Source organism: Danio rerio, chromosome 11 (genome assembly GCF_052040795.2).
Source record: "Danio rerio strain M-AB ecotype USA chromosome 11, GRCz13ab, whole genome shotgun sequence".
Lineage (NCBI taxonomy): Eukaryota > Metazoa > Chordata > Actinopteri > Cypriniformes > Danionidae > Danio > Danio rerio.
The window spans coordinates 20,483,013-20,509,883 of record NC_141031.1 but is presented as its reverse complement, the minus strand read 5'-3'; the positions used below and the strand labels follow the sequence as shown (position 1 = coordinate 20,509,883).

The 26,871-nt window shown below is 33.3% G+C and overlaps 3 protein-coding genes and 1 long non-coding RNA gene across 7 annotated transcripts in view; 3 read left to right on the top strand and 1 right to left on the bottom strand.

Annotated features, from left to right (window-relative positions):
- The window catches only part of qrich1 (glutamine-rich 1), an 821,757-nt gene that overhangs the window by 36,497 nt on the left and 758,389 nt on the right, over positions 1-26,871 (top strand). The window lies entirely within an intron of this gene.
- twf2b (twinfilin actin-binding protein 2b) lies at positions 1,905-17,209 on the top strand. 2 transcript variants are annotated; one of them, XM_087272396.1, is made up of 11 exons: positions 2,004-2,116; positions 3,417-3,494; positions 6,091-6,269; positions 6,431-6,526; positions 8,295-8,399; positions 8,507-8,521; positions 8,896-8,946; positions 9,045-9,164; positions 11,259-11,409; positions 11,505-11,626; positions 16,784-17,209. In XM_087272396.1, exons 1-11 carry the CDS (start codon positions 2,092-2,094, stop codon positions 16,949-16,951), a joined length of 1,110 nt encoding a protein of 369 aa, XP_087128522.1. In that variant the 5' UTR covers positions 2,004-2,091; the 3' UTR covers positions 16,952-17,209.
- On the top strand, positions 18,742-23,855 carry cishb (cytokine inducible SH2-containing protein b). Of its 2 annotated transcripts, none has more exons than XM_087271687.1 (3): positions 18,742-19,199; positions 21,250-21,391; positions 23,068-23,728. In XM_087271687.1, the coding sequence occupies exons 1-3, from the start codon at positions 19,188-19,190 to the stop codon at positions 23,544-23,546; spliced, it is 633 nt and encodes a 210-aa protein (XP_087127813.1). In that variant the 5' UTR covers positions 18,742-19,187; the 3' UTR covers positions 23,547-23,728.
- On the bottom strand, positions 20,651-26,063 carry LOC103911824 (uncharacterized). 2 transcript variants are annotated; one of them, XR_015502546.1, is made up of 4 exons: positions 25,842-26,063; positions 23,771-25,538; positions 21,166-21,399; positions 20,651-20,809 (listed from the first exon to the last, which is right to left on the bottom strand). It is a non-coding gene; the product is annotated as an uncharacterized LOC103911824 (long non-coding RNA). The 2 variants fall into 2 exon arrangements; XR_015502547.1 differs by lacking the exon at positions 21,166-21,399 and having other exon boundaries at positions 20,712-20,809.

Here is a 26,871-nt window from a genome sequence, read left to right as displayed (position 1 = left end):
AGTATAACCTGTCAATCACTACTAGTAACACAGATCTTTTTGCAATACACAATTGTTTTATTAAATACAACTATTATTTCTGTAAAATATAATTGCTTAGCAAATAAGTCAAAAGAACAATGGTCCACTTTTGATATTTATTTTATATAAAGTTATCAAACTGATCTTCCCATCTGTCAAACCTATTTGCTCTGGAGCAAATTTTAAATCATGCATATGCCCAAAATTAATTATATTTAATATTTACCCACTGCAGAGGCTGCACGGTGGCGCAGTGGGTAGCGAGTTCACAGCACAGCAAGAAAGTCGCTGGTTCGAGTCTCGGCTGGGTCAGTTGACGTTTCTGTGTGGAGTTTGCATGTTTTCCCTGTGTTTGCATGCAGTTTCCCCCACAAGTCCAAAGACATGCAGGCTAAATTGTCCGTAGTGTATGAGTGCGTATGGACGTTTCCCAGTGATGGGTTGCGTCTGGAAGGGCATCCGCTGCTTTAAAGATATGCTGGATAAGTTGGCGGTTCATTCCGCTGTGGCTACCCTAGATTAAGAAAGGGATTAAGCCGAAAAGAAAATAAATGAATGAATTTAACCACTACAGAGACATACATAAGAACCAATGGTAGATTCCAGAATAGGTGTCAGTGGCAATTCTGCTCTAAGTGGAAAGCAATAAACGCCTGCACATTTTTAAATTTGCAACTACATCAAGTCTTTACTCCTACATCATTGCAAATTTATTGTGAGCTTAGTCCTCCACCATCACTGACAGCTGTTGCCAGAGTGATACAAAAGTGAAGAGGTTGGAGGAGTGCTGTTTTGTTATCACTCACTATTCTCACAGCCAGTTAAATTTTAGAACCATTAACCAAATGTTAAATTTAAATGTATGGAAAAAATATTTATTTTATTCACACTATATTTTGATTCACTTCATTTGTTTTAAGCATTAGACAACATTCATCCCACTTTGTTTCTGACTATATAAAAAAAGAATCATGGAATTAGTGGTTTTTTAAAAATGTTTCAGTTCAGTCAGTAAACTAATTGTGATGCTGAAAACATACTGAATGTGGCCTATATATTAGTTGAATTCCTTCTAGTACTACATCGCATTCGCACAGTTGATGTTATATTAAAAAAGTGTGCCATGTGTGAAGAAGAAAGGGACTCTATGTTTGCAGAGCATCTTTGAAGGGAGGGCTGCGCCTGAATAATGAATAATGGCTGGGTTTGTGCTCCAGCTGAGTGAATTAAACATGAAGCCAACACTAGCAAACTTACAGGTATGTCACTTTTCTACCTTTCTGTCTTTGCACACATAAACAATATCTGATTTATCTCGATTCTTTCCTATTATCTATACTCTGATGAATGGAAACACTTTTTAAGAAACACAACAAACACTTTCTCCTTCAAACAAACCAAACAAAAGTCACACACAATCTGAAGAAGTCCTCAATGGACAGTTTAGTCATCCTAATGCTTTTCAAAGGCTAGTTGGGTCGTCTAAATGAACATTCTGTCCTGCTGGTTGGGGGTCAGCAGTCGCCTGCATGGTATCTCATGTCAGCCTGCTGGAATTTGAGCTCGCCGGTTTATATGCTGCTATCAGGTCCTCGATGTGTGTGAGCGATAAATGTGCCATTTCTTTTCACAATTGGAGCGTTGCATAACAGTTTGTGGAAGAGCGAGAGAAACAGATAATGTCCAGACTCTCAGTAACAGTAGGCCACTTCAGTTTTGTGTGACATTGGCCTCATCAACACAGATATCAGATGCTGTCATCCACTTTATAGCACATAAGGGCCATCAATGACGGGTGAATAATACTGGATAGGAGGTGTGCTGGAAGCCATTCTTCCCCCTGACAGGTGTAATATTAGGCTACACATCTTTCTCAGTTCCGCAGATCGAGTTTCCAACAGGATTCCCCAGGTAAGATGCTCAAGGGGCGTTGATGTCATTGCGCGGAAGTGAGCAGGACCACAGTGCTGGGCACAGATAGCAGTGCCACTGAAGAAGACAATAGAGAAGGACAACCTGGGAGTCTCAACTGGAATTCACTACTGAGCTGGAGCATCAACGGGGTTCAGGATGTCACATCAGACGGGGATTCACGGTAAGCACGATTTCATCAATACTCTTAAAAAATACTCTTTAAACCATTGCAAATCATCAAATTATATCTGTTGATTAATTTGGTAACACTTTAGTTTTGGCCACAATTCACGATATTAATAAACCATTATCTAACCTTACTAGCTTAATAAACTACTAATTAACTGTTTATTAATAGTTATTGAGGTAAAAGTTGGGGTTAGGTTTTGGATAAAACTACAGGTGCAGAATAACATCATACTTTATAACTACTAATAAACAGTTACCTTAATAATAGGCACTAATAAGCCAGTAGTTAACATCAATTGTGACATAAACTAAGTGTTAGCATACATTTTAATGGTCTCTAATGTGCTCTGAGGCCTATTAAATTAAATATACCACCAATAGAAGGTAAAACGACCAGTTGTGACCCACAGGACCAATGCAGTTTCCTTTATAATTAATATAATTTGCATTATTAAATCAATAAAGCAGCTATTACAATTTATCTATGATTTCTGTTGTTTATTTTGTTGTTATTACACTTTACAAAATAAACACTGTGAATTAAGCACTAACAATGAACAACTGTTTTTCCATTAAATTAAGTTGATTGTTTAAAGTTTGTTTATGTTAGTAAATACATTAACTGACATTAACTAATACAACCTTATTATAAAATGTTGCAGTTTTATTTTTTGTATACATCATAGTATACATGTTAGTGAACAAAAAAAATAATAATCTGCATTAAAGTGCAAAATGAAAGACATTTGTAATTACATTACCTAAAGGTTGCATCAATACACTTGCATGAACTTTTCGTAGATTATCCATTAATGTGAAGTCAAATGAAAATGATTTATTTAAAACTGTTGTTGTTTTGAATAGAAATTTCAGTAGCTCTGCTCAAGTATTAGAAACCAAACTTTTGCTCACAGTAGTATATGTTGTTGTGTAGATATAGCTTTTGAAAACGGAGTGATAATATTAGTCTGTTTTATGTGAATGATGATGATGATGATGGGAGGTAATTTAAGCTGACGGGCGGAAGCGCCGCTCCTCATCCGTCTCACCTGCACCTACATCATTTATGAGTCCTGATGCCCTGTTGCCATGGTGAGGCCAAGAATGAGGCACAGTGTGGAAGCAGTGTAACATTTCCTTTGTTTCAGTCCGTTTTCTTAGTCAAAAAAACAAAATGCTGTTATTTAAGATTATCTATGAGTTATGATATATTGAGTTTATTATTATTACGCTCTGTTTTATGATTGTTGTATGATCTTTGTTGTATCCTCATATCTCTCTGCTGAAACCAGCAACTTCAGACTTAAGAGAGTTCCTCATAAAGGCCAGAAGAGGAGCTTTCAGAGCACTGAAGATTGTTATAAGGAGCGGTGAGTAGGAGTAGCTGTTCAACATTGTAGTCAACTTTTTTTTGTACAATATATTTATTACTTTTTTAAAAATTTGCATATCACAACAGATTATACAGTTACAAAATAATGATCATGAAGACACAGCAAACTTTTTACACCCTATTCTATCTCCCATCAACCCATTCCCTTAAAAAAAATAAAAAAAGAAAGAAAGAAAATGTTTAAATCAGGTAAAGAGTGTTTTCCGAGTTTATGTTTAGACCATGATACTCCCCCTATTCCCTCTTAGCTTATTGTTGTTGTAGCAGACTGCCAACATTTACATTGTACTTTAGGAAGTTCTTAAAAGGTCTCCAGATATCTTCAAACACATTTTGGTTCTTTTTGACTTAACGTGATCTTTTTCATTGACATATGTAACGCCATTTTTTCAATCCACTTTCTAATTCTAAGTTCATTTATATTTTTCCAATTAATAGCAATAATACGTTTAGCTTGTATTATTCACATGTCTATAATAAATCTGACCTCTTTGCTTTGTAAGAGAGGGCTGACAGGATATATATATCCATGGAAAGAAATTTTAGGATCCAATGGTAATTTATTTTATAAAATTTGGTCAGTTATTTCACCTTGCCAAAAGGTTTCCACTTTCACACATTCCTGTATACAGTGGTAAAGTGTACCTCTTACCTCATTACACTTTATACGGATCTCTGGAATAATATCATTAAACTTGTGCAATATATCATGAGTTATGTATGTTCACGTTAATCATTTGTACTGTATGAGTTTCAGGCTACTGTTAATTGTTTGTATTTGAATAGTCAATATTTCAAGTGGATCATAAAAGTTTTTGAAAATTGTCTTAAAGGACAAGAAATTGTTTTTTTAAATCCCCAAATGATGTAAAAGGAACAAGGAAACTTTTAAAGTATTTACAATTATATTTTTCTTTTAGAGATAGACTTATTAATCTAGATAAAGACATATTAAACTTAATCTTTTAGTTTTACTGGAATTAAAGAAATTCTTAAATGAAAAATGTATTTTTAAGGACAATAATAGCCCCCATAATAGATATATATTTTTCAATTAGCTACAGAACAAACCACTTTTGTCCAATGACTGGCCTAATTAACCAAGTTAAGCCTTTACATTACACAATAAACTGAATACTAGTATCTTGCAAAATGACTAGTAAGATGTGTAATGTCATCATGTCAAAGAAGAAATGAGTTATTAAAACTATTATGTTTAAAAATGTTCTCTTAACAGTACTTTAAACAGTACTACATATATAAAATTTTGAAATATTTTCCATTTTTTTCTCTTTCAAATATATGTGTGTATCAGAACATGAAATGTTTTTCACCAAGATAAACAGAAATGTCATTCTGTGTAACAGTTTAGTTTATTCGGTTCAAATACCAAAATATCTTGACATGAATATTCAGAACAAGAATCATTTGCCATTTTAAAAGTGGGTACACTTTCATTACTGTTTACTGTAAAGTACAATTCAAAAATAAAGCTTAATAAAAAGGTTTTAATTTTAAAGTGCATTAAAGCATAATCTTTTTTAGTGTTTTGCCATCCTTTAAGGAAGTACACTTATTTTGTTGTATAGACTAATGTACTAAAACACTCTGTACTGTTTTGTGTAATATGACATTTTAAACTTAATTAAAAAAAAAAATAAAGATGCACTTAATACTATATAGAATAGAATAGTTTGCTTACTTGATAAACACAATAAATATGTCTGCATTTGTCTGCACCACCCTGAATACATCTTTATAGTGAATAAGGGTATTATGATGTTGGTTTATACAGCTGTTTTAGAAAATATCATCAGATTCGGGATTATGGTATGGATGGATTTGAAACAAAAGCAAAGCTTAAATCCAAGTACATGCACTTGATATAGACAGCATTAAAAGTTATTGGTCAGGAAGACCATCTTAATCTTCCGGGATTACAATACAGTCATGTGTGTATGATATATACACACACTCACTGAAACAACATGTAATTTGAATTTATTTCTTTTCATTGTAATTATCTCATTGCAGTTTTGTCCACAATTTAAAACCTTAATAATTTAATTGTATCCTGAAGTTTACAAGTTCACACTGCATGGTGTTCATCATGTTTGGTCATTTACAACTCTAATATTATATTTTCATGAGACTGCTAAAATTATAATAATTTACTTTTGTACTTTGATTGATTTTCTATGTAATGCAAAACAATCCAAACCTTTTTGTGATCACTTGCTTACTCTTAAAGTGATAGCACTCAAATATAAAAATTGTCATCATTACTCTCCCTGTCTGAATTTTTCCCCAACATTTCAGAAAATCACGTTCTTTGTTCAAAAGAAGATGTTTTAAACATAAAGTTTCAAACCACAATTTTGATTTTTGGGTGAACTATCCCTTTAAGAATGTCAAGTAAAAGCTGAAGATTTGGAGTTGTGGAATGTTGTACATGCAGTGTTTGATAACTGTTCTGTTTTTGGATTCAGACTGATAGCCGACATTTTTATCTGAGGTTCCTGTAAGTAGTCTCTGTGTGTGTTATGACGTGTGTATGTGTGTGTGTGTTTCAGAGCAGCTGGTGTTGGGAGCATACAGAGAGGTTTCTCAGAGCTGGGATCAGGACTATGACGCATGTGTTTTGCCTATGCTGGATGGCCTGGAACCCTGTTATATCCTGTACCGGCTCGACTCACACAACCAGCTGGGATATGAGTGGCTGTTTATCTCCTGGTCACCAGACCAGTCTCCAGTACGTAGGAAACAAACGATAAACTGAAGCGCTCTCACACTCTATAAATAAAATGGACATTTTTACCCTTTGGGTAAAGACATATTTACCCATTGGGTAAAACAAACAAGTGAGTTGCCTTTCTGAATAACAGCAGTGGCCACTTATTCTACTCCACACAGGTGAGGTTAAAGATGGTTTATGCTGCCACTCGAGCCACACTGAAGAAAGAGTTTGGGGGAAGCCACATAAATGATGAAGTGTTTGGAACAGTCCAGGTATGTAGATAGTGTTTATTTATTATTTTTTTTATTTTAATTAATTTTATTATATTTAGGCCTACACTACCTGAAAAAGTCTTGATGCCTATCCAAGATTTAGGAGCAACAAATAATAACTTCACTTAGTTGATCATTTGGTATCAGAAGTGGCTTATATAAAAGGCAAAGGCCTCTAGATCATGCTTATTTTACCAAATTAAGATATGATCATGTCTTGATTTTAATTATTTAATTAGGACAGTACGATCTGACTTTGCTCAGACAAAAGTCTTGTCACTTAACAGAAATAATGTACAGTATAGAACACACAAATGCACAAATGTCTTGATACCTCAGGCTGTTGATGCTGCCAACCACTTTGCAGATCTCTCGCACGCACCCATACTGAATGTAATCCCAAACCATGATTTTTCCATCACCAAACTTGACTGTGGGAATCATGGGTCTATGCGGGCTCCAATCTTCTGCAGTATTTGTGATGATTTGAATGCAGTTCAACAGATCATTCATCAGAAAAATCTGTCACTTTTCCAAATGACCAACTAGAATTTATTATTTGTTGCTCTTACATTTGGGATTGACGACAAGTCTTTTGTCAGGTAGTGTATATATGTAATGATTTTTTTTTAAAGTCACCACTCACCACATTCATTTATTTTATTTTCAGCTTAGTCCATTTATTAATCTGGGGTAGCCACAGTGGAATGAACCGCAAACTTATCCAGCATATGCTTTACGCTGTGGATGCCCTTCAAGCTGCAACCCATTACTGGGAAACATCCACACACACCAATTCACACACATAGACTACAGACAATTTAGCTTACCCAATTCCCCTATAGCGCATGTCTTTGGACTTGTGGGGGAAACCAGAGCACACCCGCGCAAACATATAGAGAACATGCAAACTCCACACAGAAACAACTGACCCAGCCGGGGCTCGATCCAGCAAACTTCTTGCAGTGAGGCGATTGTGCTTTCCACTGCGCCACCGTGCTGCCCACTCACCAAATAAAATATTTTTCTAAGGTTTTTATATTTTTTTTTAGTCATAGGAAAAATCCATGTCATAACTTAACCTTTAATTAAAATAGCATCCTTCATTTTTGCATCATAATCCTCATCTTTTTGCTCCGATGATAGGCCTATCACTGAAATGAAATCAACCGATAATACATAACAACAACCTATCAAGTCCACTCCCAGTGGATGAATCAAGTCCCACCTTACATTTTAACCACCTTACAAAAGAACACATTTTCAGAATATAATTTTGCCACTGACAAATTATAATCAATTGTTATTAAGTGTTTTACATTATTTGATACCTGAATTTCAAGACTGACCAATCACAATGGAACATTTTACAATTTTCCTGGCAAGTGATCTTTCATTAACTTAATTATAACACACTCTTAAAAATGAAGTTTTATTTTTTTGGCATATTGGAACAAACTTTCCATCCCCATATGATCTTTCCATTACACACAAAAAGCATTGGAATATGGTTCTTTATTAGTATTAACATTTTAAGATTTTTTTTTAATTATAATGAACTGGAAGGTTCTTTAAGGAATCAGATATTAGAGTTTAACTTTAATTTAATTTGTTTTATTTATATGATTAAGTATTTATATTTTCAGATTTGCAGCAGTAAACCGAGCATATTTACTGTTTTGCATGTGCTCTGCTATCACCTTTAAACTTTTTCCTTCATATCACAATGTGCTATCTAAGCATTGTTTATTATTATTACGCCCTGCAGGAAGACATCTCTTTTCAAGGTTATCTACGACACCTGTCTTCTTCCTCCTGCCCAGCTCCCCTCACCACTGCTGAGCAACAGCTTCATCAGATCAAAATCACAGAGGTGAGGATGGACACATATATGTTTAAATCATAAAAAAACTCAATCTTTTTGTCTGACACTAATATCTAATGTATAAATATGTGTCTTAATAATGCACATGATGACAGGACAAAGTGGCACGGGTAAGTGTGCTATTGTTCATTTGTTTGGAGGAGTGTTTTTTAAAGGCATAGTTCACCCAAGACTGACAATTCTGTCATTATTTTCTCACCCTTCACTTGTTTAAAACCTACTTTGGTTGCTTTGTTCTGTTGAACACAAGAGATGATACTTTAAAATATATTGGTACACTACACAAGATAACTTCCCTTGTATTGTTTTACTACCAAGCAACCAGCATTCTTCAAAATATCTTCTTTTGTGTTCAACAGAAGAAATAAACTCAAATAGGTTTAAAAGCACAACGAGGGAGAGTAAATAATGAGGTAATATTCCTTTTGGGTGATCTATCCCTTTAAGTGGATTTTCTCAAAATCTCTTGTATTCTTCTGTTTAGGACGAGCGAAGAATTGTTCGCCCTGTTGCCACTGTTAGTGGGCAAGGAAAGGTAGCACCAGTTGTTTTCTATTTGGATTAAAACATATTGTTAACATAGTTTGTCTCGTGATAAAAAGAGTTCATGTGTGTTCTGTGTTTTGGATACAGACAGAGATCAACGTGGAGAGTAAAAACCCGACTTTGCAGGGTTTAGCATTCCCATTGCAGGAGGAGGCTAAACATGCTTTACAGCAGTTTAAACACAAGCGCATCAATTACATTCAACTAGTAAGTGCTACACACATTCACTAAATCGTGTAGACTGACACTTACATATATTTTTACCAGTGCATGGTGTGCAGAATTAAAAAGCAATTCATAAAATAAGCAGACTAAAACAGGTTATCCTGTGGTTAAATGTTCAACTGAAATGATGGCAATAATATAAGTGGACATATTGCTGTTTTAGTGTATTTTTCTGATTAAATAAAACAGGATTCTCTGCAAACGAGGGTGCTACATAAATAAATCATAAATACAAACACAACACTGGACATATGAGCAATTAAGAAAAAACCTATGCATAACCAACATACTATAAGATACCTATCTATACACATGCAACAGGCTATACAAGAAGACAGGCTATACAACGATTACACTATTTATTAGGTGATAAACATAAACTATTGTTTAAAGTTTTGGTGCCTGTAAGATTAAAATAAAGTCTTTAAAAACACACACACACACACACACACACACACACACACACACACACACACACACACACACACACACACACACACACACACACACACACACACACACACACACACACACACACACACACACACACACACACACACACACACACACACATACATACAAATTACTTCTTCAACACCTCTTTGTGGTAGATGTGATGTTTTTAGCACTGCTAAGTGTGTCTTTGACTTGTAATCATAGGGGAACCAATTTAAATGGATAGTTTCTAAAAAGTCAAAATTCTCACCCTCATGTGGTTTTATTCTGTTAAACACAAACATGACAGTTTTAAGAAAGCTAGAAACCTGTAACCATTGACCTCCACAGTATTTTTTTTAGTTTTGTGTTCAACAGGAGAAAGAAACTCCAAAAAGATTTGAAACCACTTGAAGCTGAGTATATCAAAGTATAGTGTAGAGTAGTGTAGTGTAGTATAGTGTAATATGGTGTGGTGTGGTCTGATATGTTGCAGTGTAGTGTAGCACAGTATAGTATAATGTAGTATGGTATGGTATAGTTTAGTATAGTATAGTGTAGTATGGTATGGTGTAGTATTGTATAGTGTAGTGTAGTATATTATAGTGTAGTGTTGTATAGTGTAGTATAGTAAAGTATAGTGTAGTGTAGTGTACTATAGTGTAGTATAGTATTGTATAGTGTAGTGTAGTATATTGTAGTGTAATAAAGTATAGTATGGTGTAGTCTAGTATATTGTTGTAAAGTATAGTGTAGTGTAGTGTTGAATGGTATAGTATAGTATAGTATAGTTTTTACTTTAACTATAATATCTCTTTAAAATATTAAATAACACTATATTAGTTCTTTAGTTGCTCTTTAGATGGTCAAGGTGCTATTCTTTAAATATATTAAGTTTAAAGAAAGAAAATATATAGGTGCCAAGTAACACTTAAAATAATCTTGAGCCATGCTATTAAGCACTATTTAGAGTGTATACTCCAGTCTTCAGTGTCACATGATGTTTCAGAAATCATTCTAGTATGCTGATTTGCTTCTCTAGAAATGTGTATTTTTTAAAGGTGTTAAAAACTGCATTGCCTAATATATTAGTGAAAACACTGATGCTTTTTTCAGGGTTTTTGATGAATACATTATTTCAAAAGAACAGCATTTATTAGAAACATAAATTAAATTAAATCCATCTTTGCACAATTACTGAACACAATTAATGCAATTTAAGTTTTACAAATACGCTCAAAAATGATCTTTTGCTGTGTGTTCAAACTACGTATTTAAAATCAGCTGATACTTTGAGCTTGAGATTATTTGGGACAACTCAACTGTTTTATGTTCAATTAACAGCCTAATTGATTTGTGTTGGGACAATCTGAATTAATTGTGTGCCCTGTAAAAAATGCTGGGTTCCAGACAGTCGAGTTTTTAACAAATAAATTTAAGAGGACGGAACATAAAACATCTAAATTGTGCCAATAAACTCTAGAATTGTGTTGTTTCAGCTTATTTTAAATAAGTGGTTTGAACAAATAGCAAACACATTTTTGAGTGTATGATTGTACTGCACGCAGGCTTTTGAATGGTAGTGAATGATTAAGCTGTTTGTTTTTTACTATATTAAGCTTTTTTTGTATCATCTTTAAGAGGTTAGATACTGAACGAGAGACTATTGAACTGGTCCACACTAGTCCAACAGAGACCAAAGAGCTGCCAAGCAGAATCCCCACTGATGCCCCGCGATACCACTTCTTTCTCTACAAGCACGCACATCAAGGACAGCCTCTGGAAGCTGTAGGTTAGTGCCAGTATCACTAGAGACCTCGTTCCAGTTGATGTTTTTTGTCTTTAAAGCTAATGTTGGTCATGTTTGTGTTGGTATATGTGGAGCAGTTTTCATCTACTCCATGCCTGGGTATAGCTGTAGCATTAAAGAAAGGATGCTCTACTCCAGCTGTAAGAATCGACTGCTGGATGAGGTCGAAAGAGACTATCACATAGAGATCGCCAAAAAGGTACACTAACACAAATTGCTGAACATCAGAACCCAAGATAATGCAGTCAATTAACTGATAAGTGTGGAATGTGGGAGTCTTCATGCTCTAGTTGTTGTAGCCTTAAAGGGATCTCATATAGAAATCTGATCACATATATTAAATATATGCCATATATGCAATATATACACTCCAAAATATTTTATTTTAAAAGAATTATTTAAATTGAGCTGAAACAACACAACTCTTGAGATTATTTTGGGACAACTTAATTGTTTTATCTTAATTCACTTAAATTTGTTCAGTGAAGCTAATCCATTTGTGTTGAACATGATTTAATTGTGTGGAACCCAGCATTTTTTTTTACGGTGTATTTAAAATATTGTAAAAATTGGTTATATATACTGTTGAAGATAGAATTATTCGCCCCCCTGTTTTTTAATGGAGAGAAGATTTTTTCAACACATTTCTAAACATAATAGTTTTAGTAACACATTTTTATTAACTGATGTATTATTTCTTTGTCATGATGACAGTAAATAATATTGTACTAGATATTTTTCAAGACCCTTCAATACAGCTTAAAGTGACATTTAAAGGGTTAACTAGGTTAATTAGGTTAACTAGACAGGATAGGGCAATTAGGCAAGCCATTGTATAATGATGGTTTGTTCTGTAGACAATCAAAAAATTATATAGTATAAAAGGGCTAATAATTTTGAACTTAAATTGTTTTTTTTTTAATTAAAAACAGTTTTTATTCTATCTAAAATAAAACCAATAAGACTTTCTCCAGAAGAAAAAATATTATCAGACACACTGTGAAAATTTCCTTGCCCTGTTAAACATCATTTGTCAAAATTTTAAAAAAGAAAAAAAATTAAAGTGGGGCTAATAATTCTGACTTCAACTGTACATATTATAACCATTGGATATATGAATATATATTGGGTATAAATTTGGACAAAACTGATGAAAGGTGATGATCTAAATAAAAAAGTAAACAGCAAAATTTATCAAATCATATCATATCATATCATATCATATTGTATCATATTATATTATATCGTATTGCATTGTATCGTATACAGTGCTTAATTTGTAAATGAATAATTCCAAGAACAAAACCAGGAAATAAAAGTTACTGTGACCAACATCCTTCAAACAAGTTCAGTTTTCCATGAACATGACATCATTAAACGGTGATAGCGCAAAAAAAGAGCATCATATTTCTTAACTGTCTTTAATTATTTTGTGCCATATAACGTAATAGGCCAGTCATGGATAATAAGAACAAGCTACAAACATAAATCGTATGAACAATCACTCTTCAGCTCACTACACTCTCATGTACCAAGCGAAAAAAAATCATTAAATGACTCACTCAAGAAGACTTCAAGAAGAGCTCACATTAGCTGTACTGTCATGTTTTCTGTCTGACTTGAGATTGCTTCACTTATCTCCAGCTATCCTGATCCATTCGCACAGTTTCTTCTTCTTGATCTTTTGATCAGGCTCATTATCAGATTTACTTGTGGTTTTAAAAGATTAAATGCCTGACTACCTTTATGCCATTTTGAAAATACAGATTATTATTTATGCAGGTCACTATGCCATTATTTGTTTTCGCTGCTCACTGTGCGCGAAACAATCACCAATCAATGAGAGTGATTGTAAACATAAGAAAGCTGATTGAATAAAAATATTGTTGAGGGCCAATAGTTATCATGACTTTAGCTTTATACGGCTCAAATTAAGCACTGATTATATATCACATCACATCAAATCATATCATATCATACCACATTGTGTGGTATTGTATCACATCATATTGTATGATATTGTATCATGTCGTATGATATCATATGACATATCACATCGTATCATATATATATCACATTGTATCGTACCATATCATATCATATCAAATCCTATCATACCATATCACACTGTATCGTATCATATCATATTATATATCCCATTGTAACATATCAAATTATATCAAATCATATCATATATATCATATTGTATTGAATCATATCATATAATATATCATACTGTATCACATCATATCAAATCATATCATATATCATATCATTTCATATATTTAATTTGCATATATTTTCATAAATCAGACGTTATATGGGAGAGTTTACCCAAAAATGAATTATTCCTCATCATTTACTCAGACATAAACAGTTCTGAACTTTTGAATTTTTTTCTGTTGAACACAAAATATTACATTCTGAAGAATGTTGGGAAAAAGAAGCTAATGAGATCCATTGTAGGAACACAAAACCCTATGGAAGTCAATGGCTGTTTTTTTCTCCAACATTTTCCTTTGTGTCCAACAGAAAAAAAGGAAACTCAAGTTTGAAACAAGTGGAGGGTTAGTAAATCAGGGCAGAATTTTTATTTTTGTGTGAACTATCTTTTTAATTAACACAGTGGTGGGTGAGGGGTTTGCAGACATAATGGTGATTGGCATAATAAGCATATAAATTTTATATAATAGACAGTTAATTGCATAATACACAAGTATGTAGTGTGTAAGCTTTACTTGAGAGTGCTGTAGCTACAGTAAAATGTAATAGTTGCTTTAAACCGTCCCATAAAAAAAAAAAATATATATATATATATATATATATATATATATATATATATATATATATATATATATATATATATATATATATATATATATGTTACTGGTCAATCTGTCATGAATAAATAGTGTTATTAAAAGTTTTACATTCTTACTGTGCTAACAAATAAAATCACAATAGTTTGGGTTAAAATTTTTTCAGGACATTCCACTGAAAATACTGTCAAATCATAGTTGAGTCTATAAACAACTGTCAGCAAAGTGAGCTGTGTTAAAGGGGAATAAATTTGCGGTTAAACTATTTATGATAATTACAAAAAATGTTAAAAACTGGTAAAAATATAAAGTGTTTATATAATCAAATTGGTACCTTGATCTCTGGCCTTATAAATTTAGATTTTTTTTTTTCAAATAGGCATTTTTAGTATAATAAATTACAGTTTATGCATGATTTGGTCATCTAAACTACTTTATAAAAACCAAGTAATGAGTTGGTGGTGTTGCTTCTGCTATATTAAAGATTTTTATATAGTGTCTCACAAAATATACTGTTTTAATCCATTACTATGTCAATGGCGCAGTGGGTAGCACGATCACCTCATAGCAAGAAAGTCACTGGTTCGAGCCTTGGCTGGGTCAGTTGGCATTTCTGTGTGGAGTTTACATGTTCTGCCCACATTTGCGTGGGTTTCCTCCAGGTGCTCTGGTTTCCTCCACAGTCAAAAGACATGTGATGTATTGATGAAATGGGTGAGCCAAATTGGCTGTAGTGTATGTGTGTGAAAGAGTGTATGGGTGTTTCCGTGTTGGATTGCAGCTGAAAGAGCATCCGCTACGTAAAACATATGCTGGATAAGTTGGCGATTCATTCCACTGTGGGGAATACAGATTAATAAAGGGACTAAGCTGAAAAAATAATGAATAAATCGATAAATTTTTTAACATCAAAAGTTGTTTGAGCAGAGACCAAGCTCCCATTATGCAATTGTAAGACATAAATAAAGCAGTTTTACAGTGTTTTTATATATTGTTCAAGTTTTCATGAGGTTTCTGAGAAAAACAAAACTCTACACTGGCCCACCAGGACCGAGTTTAGACACCCCTGATCTAAACAAATTACAGCAACACTAAAAAACCCACATGGCCATCCAAACAAACATGCACAATAAAATTACAAGTGTGAGTAGATACAATTCTGTTCAAGATGCAGTCAATTATCAATCTATATACTGGGAAGAACATTGCCAGCTCTAAACATGGAAAACAACATCATTTTTGCATTGATAAAGAAAATGATTTTGTGTGGAGTTTGCATGTTCTCGCTGTGTTGGCGTGGGTTTCCTCCGGGTACTCCGGTTTCCCCCCACAAGTCTAAAGACATGCGCTATATTGGTGAATTGAATTAACTGAAATTGTCCGTAGTGTATGTGTGTGAATGAGAGTGTTTGGATGTATCCCAGTACTGGGTTGCAGCTGGATGGGCATCCACTATGTAAAACCTATGCTGGATAAGTTGGCGGCTCATTCCACTGTGGTGACCACTGATGAATAAAGGGACAAACCTGAAGGAAAATTATTGAATAGATGCATAATAATAATGATTACATTATTAAAATATATTTGCATTGTATGGAATTATTTTTGCAAAATTGTCACATTTATTTATTGCTTTTTATATATTATCGATCATTTTTATAGTCGTTACCCTTCAAACTATTTGGTTTGGTAGTGTTTTTTTCCAATGATTTTGAAGAAAGCTTCTTATGCACATTTATTTGATCAACAAACACTGTAAAGGGAACTATTTTAAAATATTATTCTATTTAATATATTTAAAAATATAATTTATTACCATCACTAAGAACATTTTAGCATTATCACTCCACCATAAAAAATTGTTAATTACCAGTTTCCATTTATTTATGGTTGTGAATTAAATTATAGGAACTTGATCTCTGCTTTGTCGACTTTTGATGCTTAAAACTCAACTCTACAGTTTGACAAAGTGACTTTTATTAAATTTTTTGTAGTTTGAAAAAATATAAATAATATGTAGAGTAATAAGTCTAAAAGTAACATAAAATAAAGATTTTTTATAAGGTTTTTGTAGCATAATATACAATAATATACACATAATATACACCGACCCAGACAATATATCACTTTAAACTAATAAAAATGTCAATGAAAGTCACTTTTTTTTTAAAGTTTCAAGGTTAAATGTTATTGAAAGAAAGATCAAGGTCCCATAATCCAATTTAAAAGCCTAAATAAATATGGAAAAAACAAAAACATGAATCACAAAATACAGAAAACTGCTGATTTAAGGTTTTACAGTGCAGTCTTTAGTCACATGATCATCCAGAAATCATTCTATGATGAAATTACTTTACTTTTGATATATTTAATTTGTTTTTAATTGTACTGCTCCCACAATTTTCAAGTTAGTGAAAGTTCACAAAGCTACCTTTTGACATTTACTTTTAATTCTTTAGGTAATTTAAGTAATCTCTCACTGTGTGTGTGTGTGTGTGTGTGTATGTATGTATGTATGTATGTATGTATGTATGTAGATGGAGATTGAAAGTGGAGACGGGCTGACGGAGGATTTTCTGTATGAAGAGGTATACCCGAAACACCATGCGCTGAGGCAAGCCTTCAGCAAGCCAAAAGGCCCAACAGGGAAACGAGGGAACAAGCGGCTCATCAGAGGAGCTGGAGAGAATGGAGATGAGAGCTAGACTCATAGGCCTACAGTAAAAACAAAACATTTTAAATGACATCTAATACACGTTTCATTTCACCCTCATTTCTCTGTAGCCAGTTTCTTGCTTAAGCTGTACCTTTCCTTGTTATCATTTTTTATGTTTGACTTTGATAATCTCCTTTCACTCTGATACATATTCTGGCATGGTTTACAAGGCCACATAAAGGTGTTGTTTAGGTGATGATTTTTATGTAATAATTCCCAATAAAATACATTAATCTGTCTTATTAAATCTTTTCTTGTCTTGTTAAAAGTAATTTTATCAGGGCGCTCAACCATTTAACAGAGCACATTTTGACTTAAAAAAACGATGTTTTTGTGTGTTATGTTTAATGAAGCAAAAAAAGTTTCACAGTATTTCATATAATATTTTTTATTTCTTCCTTTAAATTTTTTCTGCATATTTTTGAGAGTAAATATTAGGAATTTATTGCACTTTAAGCTGAATATCTTGCAAAATAACTTGTAAAATGTTATGTAATGTCATTATGGCTAAAAAAAGAAAAAATAATAATAATTATTATAAACTGATTATTATTATGATTAAAAATGCCTTTCCTCTGTTAAACAGCACAACAAATAATTATTTTTATGAGAATTGAAAGTTTACATGAAGGCTAATTATTTTGCCTCTAACTGTATATATTTCAGTTATATTATATATTAAAGTTGAATAAGTATCTAATGCAGGGATTTTTAAACTGGGCTTAAAATAATATTTTCGAGTTTCTTACCATACATTATTTTCCAACTGAATTAAATGGTATATTTAATTATTTTATTAAATCATCATTTTATTTATTTTAATTATGATTTATCTTTATATTGTTTTACAGCTGTAAATGCTTATTCTCCAAACACTACATGGAACCAGAGCACTCCCAAACAAACAGTTTTAAAACCCCTGATCTAATAACCGTAAAGCTGAAAAACATTACACAAATCACACTGAATTCATAAAAAGTAGTACATTTGATCCACGTACATTTAAAGTTCAGTAAAAACACAATAAAAATTGTCAGACATTAAAATTATTTTGCAACACATTAAAATAATGGTCCATTATAGTTAATTTTAGTAAATGTATTTACTAGCATAACCAAACAATTAGAAATACATTTATTACGGTATTAATTTATCTAGTTAATATTATTTATGTAAGTTAAATGTTAGTTTAAGTCAATTAACAGTGCATTAACTAATGTTAAAAAGCAAAATGTGGTTTTTATTAATGTATATTTAATGTTGATCTATAATCAAAAATAAATGCTTTACAAGAATAATCATACTTAGTTAATTTTAGTAAATGCATTAACTAATTGACAATTATTCTAAAGTGTTACCAAATTATGTTTTATAATATAACATTTAGAAATATATTATTTAGTTATTCGTTTAGTTTTCCATGTATTGCTTTCCAGTGTGTGTTTTTGAAACCCAACCAGCACTATCCTTAAGCAGGATGTTAGATACATAACAACTATTCTGGCAGTTCACATTTTCTGGAATCCGACTTACCTTGCAGTCACACCACCCCATGCATAATCACCATCATCAGGGATCTCTCAGTGCAATGCTGCAGCAAGAGGCGCAGAGGTCAATTTCAGCCACTGTTTCAGCATTCCTGGAAAGCTCTTTACCGGGAAACTCATCCGCAGCTGAAACCGGTCAGGGCGCTTTATCAACGGCGCGCAGCAGCCAATGGGAGCGCAGCGGCTCGAGAGCGCAGTTCTGCGAAGGAGCGATGCGGCCGCGCGCGCGCTCAGATGTACGCGCTTCTTGGAACGCGCTTCCTAGAATTTGCGTCAACTCACCAAACAGCCAAACGTGCGACCGAGGCGTTTCTCAGCGCTTTTATTTCAGGAAAATAATAACACACCAAGCCAAACGACCTATTGCTCTCGTTAGACTACTACAGCTGCGAAGCTTTTTTGTGTTGTTTTGCGTCAGAGTTTGGCCCTCGCGACTCCCTCGAGAATATCCGACTCTTTCAGTTTTTAGGGATTGTTCTTGTTTCCAATATACACTGTTGAAGTCTTCACGATTTGTGGACGGGTTTGTCCTCATTATAGTCTTGCTGGAACAATCATGTCAGCAGTTTTGGCTCACGACAGGACTTGTATTCGCGTTGATTTTACAGTGTGTCAAATTTCTAACTGTCACCTCACATTCTGCTGTCCATTGGTGACGTACAGGAGGTGACGATTTTAATGCCCACAAAGGTAAGAAATGTTTTGTACTTTCAAAAATTCCTGGTTCTTTTTAGGAAGTGCATAAAGCGGCCAAACCCGTTCGATAGGTTCACTGTAGTTTTGATCAAATGAGGTTACGTCATGTACGTTATGTATGCACTCTAAAAACTGCTGGGTTGAATCAACCCAATTTTGTTACCCAGCAGTCTCAACCCAGCATTTGGGTTAAAAAACCAACCCAGCGTTTTTTAGAGTGTGATTAAATTACTATTTACGTGTTGAACACATCTTGTTTATTCCAAACCCACTTGCAAAGCTGCTGATGTTTCGAAATGTTAGATTTTGTTCTATTTTGTTCTGTTTTATCTAAGTTTGCTATTCACCACGAGGAATAAGACTTTAAACTGTATGTTCTTCTCAGCACAATTATAAAAATTTCAAAGCACATTGAATCAGTTTTAAACTTCACACATGCATACAAGATCCACTGAAGTGTAGATGTTTGGTAAAGGCTTGAATAATTTAAGGTTTATATATATATATATATATATATATATATATATATATATATATATATATATATATATATATATATATAAGCTTTATACTGTAAAAATGCACTGTTCCACACTATTAATTCATGTCCCAACACAAATTGATTAAGTTAACAATTTTAACACATTTATGTGGATTGAACATTCAAAAAATGTAGTTGTCTCAATGAAATCTCAAGAGTTGTGTTGTTTCAGCTCATTTTTAATAAGTAGTCTGAACAAGCAATATAGTTTTTTGAGTTTAGTTTATTTAGTTGGAAAATGTATTGGTTTGTGGTTAATCTGAAGGAGCAGCATGTGCATGGTTTTGAACATAAGTTATGAACATAAAATTTTCGTTAAGTAAAGGCGCACAAAATATATAATATTTAATTTATTTAGATAGTTTGTTATTTTTAAAAGGTGTGCGATTGTAATTCAGACTTGAATCTGATTGATGTCATTTATTATAAACATTTTATGGACATGGTTTGTGTGTGTGTGGTTTATGATTTACTTTTTTGTCTAAATATCAAACAAGCCGGTAAGAGAGTCTATAGACTTGGTGTTTGTAGAAAAAAAACATTGATGTCTCCAGTTGTCCTATAATCTCTAAAAGCGTTGTATGTAAACTCTTTTGTTAACATTTAAAGAGAAAGTATTTACTTCCTTTTTTAAATGTCACCCTACCCGAGCTTCTAAGAAATGAGTGTTTATGTTTCTCACTTAAAGGGACAGTTCACAAAAAAATTAAACTGTACTCACTATTTACAGTACTCTCCTTCCAGTGATTTCAAATAGGCATGGTTCAGTATAAGATTATAATGGTATGATAACCTTGGATAAAAATATCACGGTTTCACTATATTGTGATTACTACTCTAAAATAATGTCTGGGTAAAAAACAACAAAATAATTCCCCTCTGAAGACAATATTTTTTTTTTTTTGAAAGATTAAATTATTTTGGAGTAGTAAATATGTCAGGCTAAATAATACAAATGAATCATAGACTTCTGCTGTCTTCATTAGTTTCAAAAACACAGATTTCTTTACAATTTAAAATGAAACTTTTGGGCATTTTTTTTCCTGCTGGAGATACTGTTGTCCTAAAAAACAAACAAACAAACAAATAAATTAAATAAAAAATCAAACGCATACCTTAGGATCGGTATAACAGAAATTTTTTTATATAATAATTAAAAGTAATTATATTAATAATTAATTATATTAATTTTTAATATAATTAAAAAAATGTTTTTCTTTAGTATTTCTCATTAAGACAGATCTTGAAACAAAAATAAACTTACAGACTTTTCAATACCATATATGCTTATCTATATAAAATATATCAAATGTTTTATAACATGTTTGTAACATGCTACAACTTGTAAACAGCATTTGACTGCCTTCTCCTGTTCTTGACACTGAATTATTATTATTTATATTTACACTGCTATCTCACCTGTAGAACTTAAATCTGGTGGCAACATAATACAATGCAATCATCATTCTTAAGAAATGCTTTTTCTTCCATAAGAGGAACCAGTCAGGAATGGTTACAAGGGGTACAGGTTCTCAAAATGAGAGGGGTGAATCTGAAGTTCAACAAACCCAGCAGCACCAAGCAGCTCCATACTCTGAGGACTTTCACTTCATCACCACCACCTTCCAGCACCTGAACACCTCAGGTAACAACCTTGAGGACATATGGAAAATGACTTTATTTTACTGTTAATGCAATTTTACAGTAGTTTCACTGCAAAACCATAATTAGCTGTTAATTTGGTCAGGCCATCCGATGTGTAAGCCACTGTCATTCTTTGGCAGAACATTCAATGATTTTAATATAAAAATTCATCATTTAAAAGTAAGAGGGGTTTCTTCTGTCCTATTTGACCCCTCATCCTATAACAGTTTTAATAGGTGTAGTTGTAGATTCTGAAGTAAAGCCCACTGATTTATTGGCTGAGAGTTACAGCATATTTAGAAATATTCAAATGTTTTTAGCTGTGTACCAACTAATAAAATCTTCTGTATGCATGTTTGACAGTTTACGTCCTTTATAGATGGACACTGCTGTGATTCACTTTAAAATGCAAATGAACTCACTATATCAGTCTGTTAAAAGAAAAAAGCAATAGTGCACATGGAATTAAAAGAGGTTACCTACTTTTACTGCTGAATCCAATATAGTGGGCGCAGAGTCATCTTTCAGTTTCAGTCTTTCTAAATTTCAGTGTTGAATTACCACAAAACCACAGTAAAACGAACCAATGAACTGATCTTATTATTAAAAATAAAGTTCATCTGCCTTCTCCTAATGTTGCCATAAAAAGGAAGGACATGTTTTCCATATATTGTCACTGCATAGTTTTGTCTTCTTTATAATTTGGTTTGCTGCTTATTTGCCTCTCTAGTTATTTACCAGCAGTATGAATCAGTGGGCTGAGCTAAATAGAGCATGATTTGTCTGTGAAGGCAGAGTTAAGTCACATTATTACATTATAACAAACAGTGGTGTAAATAAGGAGTTATTTCGAAAAAAAATATATAATTTTACAGAAGTGCTAATAATTTTGGTTCAAAAAGCCTTAGATATTATGATCTTATATTTTAGAGATACTTTATTATGAGTAGTGGCTCACAAGCTGCTGTTAAACTAAACCGACATTAAGCTCAAATATTAGGCATGTTCAAATCAATCTGAATCTGTTTAGCTGTGCCTTTACTGAATGAGCACTGTACTACGTCCGACAGATCGCACTTATGTTTTTCTTTTTTGTTTTTATTCTTTTATAACCTGTTTTAACACATTTTCTTCAGTTTTTAGTATTTATTTGAAATTTCTTATACTTGTCTTTTATTCCTGTTTATGTAAAGCACTTTAAATGACCACTGTGTATGAAATATACATATTTTTAATTGCTATCAATATTGTTTGTGGGTGGCACGGTGGCTCAGTGGTTAGCACTGTTGTTGCCTCACAGCAAGAAGGTTGCTGATTTGAGTCCCGGCTGGGCCAGTTGGCTTTTCTATGTGGAGTTTGCGTGTTTGCATGGGTTTGCTCCGTCCGGTTTCCCCCACAGTCCAAAGACATGCGCTATTAGTGAAGTGGATAAACAAAATTGTATAAGTGTGTGTGAATGTGTATGGGTGTTTCCCAGTACTGGGTTGCAGCAGAATGTGCATCCGCTTCGCAAAACATATGCAGGAATAGTTGACGGTTCATTCCACTTTAGTGACCCCTGATAAAAACGGGACTAAGCGCAAGGAAAATGAATGAATGTTCTGCGTAATATTTAGTTTATGATGATGAACACACCTCACCAAGCTGCACACGTCATATAGTTTGTTTGTATTTCAGGATGGTACTGGGGTGGTTTGACAGCTGGCGATGCGAGGGCTGCCCTAATCGGAGCACCTGAAGGTACTTTCCTCGTGCGGGACAGCAGTCATCCGCTTTACCTCTTCACCCTCTCTGTACAGACCTGGAGAGGCCCTACTAACATCCGCATAGAGTACGACAGCGGCCGATTCCGTCTGGATTCCAGTTTTCCAGCTCGGTCCTGCCTGCTGTCCTTTTCTGCTCTTCCTAGTCTCGTGCACCACTATTCATCCGCACGTCCCGAAGAGGAGAAAAAAGCAGAGGACCACCATCATATGGTGGCAAAGGACACTGGGATACTACTGAAGCTCAGAAAGCCTCTTCACAGGCCTCAAGCCTTTCCCACATTACAGCACCTCACTCGACTCACTATAAACAGACACACTGACTGCCATACAAAACTGCCTCTGCCACGACCACTGCTGCTTTACTTGCAGGAGTATCCCTTTCAGGTGTGAAGATACTCACTAAGAGGACATTTTGAGCAATTTGAGGGTTATTTTTGTATTTTTTTGAAAGATTTACTTACCATCAAGTTGCAAAAATTGCAGCAGGATTATGAGTCTTACTATTGCCATAAGATAAGATGTATTCCTGATTGCATTTGCACAAATAAACAAGGACTAATTTATGCAGATTCAAAAAAAAAAAAAAATGTTTGTACATATTTTTGTTTTTTTACCTTTTTTTGTCAAGCAGAGGGTTTCTTTCTGTGCTTCGTGGAGCTCTGCATACACAATACTATAACACTGAAAAAAATAAATAAATACAAAAGCACAACATTAACAATCATTTTCCACCAACTTTTATTTGTAAAGCAATTTGGAAACAGTATACAGTTATTCCAATCTACTATAGGATAAAAACAGCTTGACATTTACTAAACAGTTCTGTTCATATTACTGATGTGGAATTGTGCATATGTCTATGGGCCTTGTGATCAGTTGATTTTACCTGACACTTCTGAGAGGACAATAAAATAGTAGCAGCAAAGCCTTCACACAGCAAATGCACCAATTAACCCTTTGATGGACATATGTGTCTAAAGTGCCCCGACTGATTTCTGACTTTCTCTATCTTTGAAATAAATCAATTTCTTCACTTGGTATTTCAAGAATTTCTCAATAACTTGTTTTTCACAAATCCTTATTTATTTGCATGTTTTGTTGGTATATTGGGGAGTGTTTCTATAAAGGAAAGCTTTATACTGAGATAAACTGATTTCAAAAGATGAAACTAAACAAATCCCAGCCAAGCATGAACTTACATAAGAAATGTGGGTCATTTTAGACTCATGTTGTGCATTAGAAGTGGTTTTACATAGCGTGTGCATCAAAGGGTTAAATGTGGTATGAATAAAAAGTAATCTTTGAATGTCTTTTTTCTTTCAGTTTTATATTTTCAGAGTTCCTGGATTGTTTTATGCTACTGAAAGTTACACTTCTGCTATCATAACTTCATACATAACCTATACAGAAAAATTGATTAGCTGTACAATGTACATTTACTGTACTGCTGCCCAGAAGGATTATAGGTCTTATTGTCATATAAAAGATGTATTCCTGATAAACAAAGACTACTTTATGCTGACTTTTTACAAATATTTGTGACAAAACAAACAAAAAATACTTTTTTAGTTTTCCACTTTCAATAGTATCTGGATGCAGCCTTTATGATGCAAGCTGAGATTGCATCACTCAGCGATGCAAAGCCAGACACAATGAACTCAATGGAGTGAGTGACATCACGGTGAGGGGTAGGGTTAGGGATGGGGTTTGGTGAGCGCATTAAAAAGCATTGGATGCAGCTCAGATTGCACTGCACTAGGTCTGCATCCAGACACCTCTCTCCACTTTCAACCATTCAGGATTTTTTACTATTGAAATGTAATTGTAACAGGTTACACTATCAAATCAATCTGGACATCGGAAGCCTAGGATTCGTCTACTGGAGGTAATGAGCATTTGCTGAAAAATGACAGAAACCACTATATAGGTAAGTATTTGAAATGTTTATAGATATATTTTTCTGCAGATCTTTCCCCAAAATAAAATTAACAAAATACAATAAAACAATTAAAACACAATAAAACAAAATAAAGTTCAATTGAAATTACATTGAAAATGTAAAGAAAACCACTTGTTCAGAATCAACAAACTCAGTATTTCTCATTTCACTTCAAAAGGAAAATAGTTTGATTTTCAAGTGTCCGTGCGCTGGTATTAGTCTTTTTTCTTAATCAGTTCTCAGGGAAAAACACGAACAGTCTCTATCCAGAAACGGAAAAAAAACAGTCTTTTACCTTGAGCTGGAAAAATAAAAAGTATTAAAGTACTCTCCTGGTTCAGTAGGGTGAATTTCCAGTTTCCTTTTCTAGTGTCCGAATAGGTTGGCCCGCCATCAATGTGAATCAGTCTTCAATCAAAAACACCAAAGAAAAAAAACCTGACCTGTACAAAAGGCCAAAAGCATGACTACATTTAGTCAATGATATCATTATATCAGGTAAGTATTTCCACATACAAGCAAATAACATTATAATCATTACAATTAACCTGTATCTCTTTTTTTTAGGCATGTATACAAGGCGATATGCATGTGAACATACACGTGAAGGGAAATAATAACACGTGGAGAAAACTAAATACAGTATATATCACACAACAGCAAAATAAACTCTTGTTTCTCTACAAACTGTGTTTGTTCGTCATTTAACATTAAATTCAGAGTGTTTACAAAGTAATTAAACTCACCATGTCCATATATTCACTCAACAACACAATGATGCAATTTTCCCATCGATCGTCACAGGAACAATTTAACGACTGAATCCTCTTCAAATACTTCTCTATGAAAGCTTTTTGTAAGTTTCTCAAACTAGTTTCAAAGTTATAATCTAATTTCACAGTTTAAATCATCAAATCTAGCGATCTCACTCTCTCTTCCTCCACAGTCTGGCGATCTCTTCCCACTGCGTCAGCAAGCGCAAATCCCTCCCACACATCACTGATTGGTTAAACCAATAACATGTGAATATTTCACATTATTATTTTTAAACAATTTATTTCTTATTAAGAACATTTTAGAACAATGAATCCACAGTTATATGTTGTTTTATCCCCTGATCATTTATATTATTTTATAAATGTACAAATATAACCCTTCAGTAATCTGGGTTACATAATGTTTTTAAACCATTGTTGATATTTAACAGGCATCACTTTGCTCACATCAAGTGTGGGATGCTCTTAGAAAAATAGATTCATAGAGAGTTTTGCAGGATGTTCATTATGATGTCAAATGAATTCACTTAACTTGAATCCAATTGTAAAATGATTTTGGGACATACCATTGAAAAAATATGGGAAAGCGAAGACGAAAGTAACATTTTTCATAAAAATCTAATTTTAAAAGTTTATTTTTGCTGTAGTCACTATTCACAACAGTGTTTTTTTTAAAAAACAGCTTTTATTTTGTATCAATGCAGAACAACCCTAATATAACTTCACTTTAAACAAAAGTTGCACATTGTTACTTTTGACCCAAGTAACAAAACGGCCAAAAGTAACACTACAATATTTGCTAGATTTACTGGCTTAATCTTGTTCATTTTAAATATATCTGACTGGTTAATGTTCACTGCAAATATATTTTGTCTTTTATTTCTAGCAAAAAAAATTAAAATTGCATTTACATTTTAAATTTCAGCTCCATCAAATGTTTCAAAAGCAATCCAACAATGCAAAATGTTGCATTTTATAAAATTTTCTATTTTTTATTGTT